The following is a 6,493-nucleotide window of genomic DNA, read 5'->3' on the forward strand; positions in this document are numbered from 1 at the left end:
TTCATACTAATCTTCTTTTTTTTTTTCATTTAAGTATTTATTTATTTTTCAACAAATAATAAAATACATACAAAAGACAACAGCAACCAGACAGACACAAAATATATATATAAAAAAGAGAAAAAAAAAAAATAAATAAATAAATAAATAAAAGAATAAAAAAAAAACAAAAAAAAACAAACAGGCAGTCAAAACAAAACTACAAGGACAACACCCCTCTGTACCTTTATATGCCCGTGAGCATATCAATTGTGATGTGACTCAATTATGCTTATTATGACAAGTCCTTTATGTATCGGAAAAAACAGTCCCACACTACGTGGAACCCCCCTTCAACATTGTTCCTCCTGGCAATCAGATATTCAAAAGACGCCGTCTCTGTCATCAGTTGAGTCCAATTTGCAAGCCCCGGTGTACACGTACTCTTCCAATTCCTCAGTATCAGCCTTGCTGCAGTAATGAGGCCTGCTGTTATTAGCGCATGCTGTCCTTTGTTGACTCGTGGCAAAAGTGCACTATCTCCCAGGAGACAAAGCAGTGGTGATTCCGGCAGGTTTTGTCCCAACCATTCTCCCAATTTCTTTAATACTTCTTTCCAGAAAGGTACTACCACCGGACATTCCCAAAAGGCATGCAAAAATGTACCATCTTCTCCTTTACACTTCCAACATCTTTTGTCTTCCACTAAACCCATTCTAAAGAGCTTCATAGGAGTATAGTAATATCTATGTATGATTTTGTAATGGGTAAATTTGCTTCTAATATCCCTAGTGGCCCACCCAACCTTGGAAACTATATTATGCCATTTCTCCCTACTTATTTCACATTCTAAATCTCTTTGCCATATTAATCTAAGATTCTCAGTGTTCACACTTTGTAGTTCCATTATGTTTTTGTAAAATATTGAGGCACTATGCATTGTACTTGGCAAGTCAAAAAGTTTTTGTAACATGTTAGGTTCTTCTATATTTCTGTTGAGTGGGAACACACTCCGCACACTGCTCCTTAGTTGTAAATATTTCCAAAATTCACCCCTTCCCTCCAGGAGAAATTGATCCACTAATTCCTGATATGACTTAAAAACTGCATCCTTATACAGATCATCAATCACACATATACCGTTCCTCTGCCAAGGATCCCAGCAAAATGATCGTTTACCTATCATGATGCGTGGATTATCCCATATGGACGAATAACCTTGTTTGTATTGTGATTTCCCCATCAACCTATGCACCTCAGACCACACCCAGTGAGAGTGCTTCAGAATAGGACTTTTTCCCCCCTCTACCACTTTGATCTGAGAAAGAGCCTGTATTGGTCTTGAGGGAGCCACCATGGCCATTTCTATCTTAACCCATTCTGGTTGAGAATCATAGTTAGCCCAATGCCTCACCAGTTTAGCCAGTTCAAAAGCCAAATTATATATCTCTACATTTGGAAGGGCCAGGCCCCCATTTTCCCTAGTAGTACATAACTTTTTAATATTAATCCTAGGCTTTTTTCCATCCCACAAATATTCTTTAACCATTTGATTATATTGTTTGTATATGCCACTAGGAATGATTAATGGAAGCATCATTGATATATAATTAAATTGTGGTGCTATCACCATCTTAATAGTATTAATTTTGCCCCACAGAGTGAGATTAATTATCTTCCATCTTTCCAACTTATTTTTCATCTTTTGAAGTAATGGCATTAGATTCATTTCTATTATATCAGATAAATCAGCTGTCAACTTTAATCCTAGGTATTTCATTCCTACCGGGATCCATCTAAACTGAAAATTAGAGATCTCCGATTGAGAGAAAAACCTAGATATAGGCATCACCTCGGATTTCTGCCAGTTAATTTTATATCCGGATATTCGAGAAAATGATTCAATCTTATTAAGGATTATGGGAATAGAACTAGCTGGGTCTGAGATAAGCAGCAAAATATCGTCTGCGTACAAAAACAGCTTATGTTCTGTCCCACCACCCCACACCCCTTTAATACCCGTATCTGCTCTTAGAGCTATAGCTAATGGTTCTAGAAATATGGTAAAAAGCAGTGGACTTAACGGATCCCCCTGTTTCTGGCCCCTCGTGAGACCAAAAAAGGGAGATTTCAGACCATTAGTTAAAACAGATGCCTTAGGGGACAGGTAAATAATCTTTATCCATTTAATGAAACCCTCTCCAAATCCAAACACTCTCAAGGTATAAAAAAGGTAAGCCAGTTCCACCCTGTCATACGCTTTTTCTGCGTCCAATGAAAATGCTGCGGTGGGTGTGTCTGCATCACGGCTTGACCATATAAGATGCAATAACCGCCTAACATTATCTGATGAGGAGCGCCCTTTAACAAACCCCACTTGGTCTGCATGCACTATATGTGGCATAGATCTTTCTATTCTTGTGGCAAGCACTTTAGTAAGAATTTTGCCATCGACATCTATTAAACTGATGGGTCTATAGCTCCCCGGGTCTGTAGGTTCTCTGTCTTTCTTTAGTATCAAGGTAATTAACGCCTCATTAAATGTATCTGGTAATCGCCCCCTATCGAATGACTCTTCATATACTTTTGTTAATATAGGTGCCAATATGTCAATATATCTCTTATAATATTCAACTGGCAACCCATCTAACCCCGGTGACTTTCCTATTTTTAGTGATGATATTGCATCTCTAACTTCTCCTTCAGTAATAACTCCCTCCATCTGTGCAACTTGTCCTTCTGACAGTTTTGGGATATTTATATTAGTGAAGAAGGCTTCAAATTGTTCTTCTGATGGATCTACTTCTGATTTATAAAGCTTCACATAAAAGTCTTTGAACACTTCATTAATGTCCTTTGCACCTGTTACCAGTTCCCCGTTTGTGTTTTTAATTGCAGGTATTATAAAGCTAGCATCTTGTTTTTTTAATTGTCTAGCCAATAATTTACTGGCCTTTTCCCCACTTTCATAGAAGTTGCTTTTCATTCTAAACATAGCATATTCTACCTTTTTACTGTATAACTCATTTAACTGGAATTTTAATTCACACTCTTCATACTAATCTTCAACAATTATACAAATAATTTCCAACCATTTCATACAGCCTCCTTCTTCTATGTATCCTCAGCTATTGTTTCAGCTATGTTAGCATTGTTTCATCAGTTTTCTGCGCTTCAACATTGTTTCAACAATTCCTTCAGCTCATTCAGCATTGCTTCAGCAATGGCGTTGAGCTTTCAGCTTTCATCCGTATTTCCTTCAGGAAATGCATTCTCTGGTTGTATTTGCATGTCACCAGGCAGTCTGTTGTCTGTTTACTTCCATCGCTCAGGTGGAGCCATCCATCTGCATTCACACTATAGTTAGGCTGGCTGCGCCTCGTCAGAGACGTCTCTGTTGGGTGACACACCTGTGTTTACGGTCGGTAAAGCGTGTAAACAACAGTCGCCTTGCATATACGTGTGTGTCTGTCTGTGTGTGTGTGCGTGTGAGTGTCTGTCTGCCCACTCAGGGATCATATTGCTCAACAGCTTTTGTAATGAGTGGCTTCGGCAGGTAGACAGCGACTGGCAGGCTAACATGTCATTATACCCTGCGCTGCTCTGTCATTGGGATGGCAACTGTATTAAAGAGGCAGATGGATGCGAAACAAAAGCATGAACTCGGTGACATTCTTTGTTTCATTACACTGTACTTACGCTCAGGGTGTTTATCCTGGAGGCACTCGGCCGACCTAACCTGTTTGTGTCTTGTCACTGTGTCGACTCCAGGTCCAGCAGATGGATCAGAAGATGGACTCGGTCCTGCACATCCTGATGGAGCAGTTCCCGCCCAAGCCCGAGCTGACGTCCAAGCCCTCCATCCGCAGGGTGACCATCCAGAAAGCCAGGGGCACCAGCATCGACGAGGGGCCCTGATGTCACCGAGACGTCACAGCGGGTATGATGATGTCATCATCATCAAAGGACAACTAAAAGGGCAGGAGTATACATAGACAGCCTAGCCCCCCTTGTGTGGGGGGCCTGCAAAATAACAAGGGGACTCAATCTTTCCTCTCTTCCTTTTACAATCCCAATTTTTCTCACAGACTTTTGACCCCTGAGAAGAGAACAACCTTTAATTGCCCACTTGGGGGCGAAAGTGCGGGACTCGTGGTGTGGACAGACGGCCGACCGGTCTCTTCCTTCTGATGATTGTCGGGCCTTTTTGGCTCTTTCTTTGTCGTGTATTTGTAGCTTCCTCTTCTACATGGGCATCGTGGGCCCTCGGTCTTCCCCTGCAGCGCGCAGTCATTCAAGCAGCGACACGCTGCGTGAATTTATTTCACTACATTAACCTCATAATCGCACTACTCAGATGATGTTAATTTATGTGTGGCCTGTCACTGAGCTGCATTCCTCTACTCCAAATATTATTCCAAAGCTAACTAACCCAGTAATGAAGTCGTAATGCAATCAAAGCACTCAAGTTCCCCAAAGACACAGAGAAAAACTGAGAGTCCAGCCATGGCAGAGGCATTCCTCAAATCCTTCTGATTATCTTGGCACCATCCACACCCAGTACACAACAGGGTTATTTCCATAGCCACATATCCATCTAGCCTAACTGTACTTAGACTGCAGCGGGTGTTTGTTAGTAGTGATCAAATAACACGAGGGGGGAAAGGCAGATTATCTGTTGACTTTGCGCTGTGTTAGAGACCGGAAGGCTGGAGTAAAAAGAAATGGGACTAAAGAAATGTGTCTGGGTTGGGTCGGGTGGCTAACGTGGTGCTGATTTACAGCTACGCTAGAGCTAATAAAAATAGCCAAACTGCGGAGAGAGGGCCCGGTGCTGCGTTACAGGAACACAGTCAGAAGTTATGGCGCGGCCTGTGTTTGCTCTCACTGGGAGAGATTTCATACAGTACGTATATCGATCTCAAACCCCTTCCAGCAGCTTCCACCTCTCACACCCCGCTTAATATCCTCTACTCCCCTCTTCAGGGGCGGGGAGGGGGGGGCTCACGCTGCTGTGTGCAATTTGAAATAAATTTGCCCCATTAAAGCTCTGATTATTTTTTCTCTCCTGAGCTAATTAAGTGCTGAATTCCTGGTAAGGGGAGATTACTCACTGTGAGCGTCTAATGAAAAGAAACACTGGGAAATGTGCAGAATTTAAACAGTGAGCTTTGAGGAGCAGGCGCACTAATTCTGTGTGAAAGGTTGGGAAACATCAGGCTACCACCAAAACCCCGCGTTTCGAAAAGGAGGAGACAATGCTCTCACTTTGTTCCCGTGTTCATTGTGTTTTATCTGACAGGCCATGTAGGAAGTAGAAAATAGAAAATAACTCAACTATGTAGCTACTGTATGAAAGGCCTCCCGTAATTATAGCATGCACATTCCTGAAAAGACGGATGCACACACAAAAGAAGGGTGAACAAGAGACGCGGAAAGAGGAGAGGTTTTCTCTCTGCACTAACATATTTTCATATTTTTGCAGTGGTTAAGAATTAGCTGTTATTTATCTTCTACGAAATCAAGTGGTTGTATTTAAATTTTTGTGACAGACCTCGATACATATCTGCCTGTCTTGTCCTGTACAGTTTTGTAAGAGATGTAAATAGAAACATTGCCTTATTGTACTGTATTTATTACCATGTGGAAAGATCAACCTGGAACATGTCTTGCTTGTTGGAGTGATGAGAAACACAGAGACCGGGAGACTGCTCCTGTTGTACAGATGGATGGAAATGATTGTAAATGATATTCACGCACACCCTCTGCACTGTAGCTCTGCTGTAAATAATAAAAAACTCCATTTCATTACGCTCTGGCCTGCTCTCTTGGCTTGGGAAGAATTTGATTACCAGCTCATCCATTCCATAATTTGCTTTCATTGGAGGGTGAAACCTGTCTTATAGTTTTTCTGAGCTGTTTGTTCAAATCGTGAGCAGAGCCGGGTCAAGGTAAGCCAACGGGCCGGAGTTTCCATCCAAATAAAATCTCCTCAGCTCCTCATTTCACTAAAATTCCTTTCACACTGCAATCACCACGAAGGGAGAGGAGAAAAGAAGGAATAACACGTTCACTGCGCCTACTTTGAACTTCAATATTCCATAACCCATTGAGTGAGGCATGCAGAGGAAAAAGAGAATACGTCTCATGTTACCACTCAATTATATTTGCCTTCAAAGGCCAAAAAATACTGGGGATGTCCCAAGATCAGCATGGTCCAGTGCTGAGGGAGAGAGAGAGATAGGGGGTGGAGGGGAAAGGGCTGTCCCGGGAGAGGGGCGGACAAGCAGGGGAGAAAGAGAAGAGGAGGAGGAGAGGCAGAGGGAGGACAGCGGGAGCATAAGTGAGCAGGGGAAGAGAGCAAAGAGGAGAGCAAAGCCATTTTCAATTAGCCAGAGAGACTACATGGGCCGGAGGGCCGCGGTGCTCCGCTGCCTCTTCTGGTTTCTATCACTGCTGGAGGATTTTGGCAGAGAGAGAGAGAGAGAGAGAGAGAGAGACCCCATGGCTACCT

The 6,493-nt window shown here is 42.4% G+C and overlaps 1 protein-coding gene across 3 annotated transcripts in view; it reads left to right on the plus strand.

The window, feature by feature from the left end:
* kcnq1.2 (potassium voltage-gated channel, KQT-like subfamily, member 1.2) overlaps window positions 1–5,867 on the plus strand; it is a 180,128-nt gene extending 174,261 nt beyond the window's left edge. The window contains exon 20 of one of the 3 annotated variants that reach the window (XM_085778576.1): window positions 3,751–5,866. In XM_085778576.1, coding sequence (XP_085634702.1) covers window positions 3,751–3,897 — 147 coding nt within the window. In that variant the 3' untranslated portion in view covers window positions 3,898–5,866. Of the gene's footprint in view, window positions 1–3,750 lie in introns of all 3 variants that reach the window. The other 2 variants (XM_085778575.1, XM_085778574.1) reach the window with 2 other exon arrangements.
* Window positions 5,868–6,493: the final 626 nt, after the last annotated feature.

Source organism: Trachurus japonicus, chromosome 6, assembly GCF_045865225.1.
Source record: "Trachurus japonicus isolate A0001 chromosome 6, Traja_1.0".
Classification (NCBI taxonomy): Eukaryota; Metazoa; Chordata; class Actinopteri; order Carangiformes; family Carangidae; genus Trachurus; species Trachurus japonicus.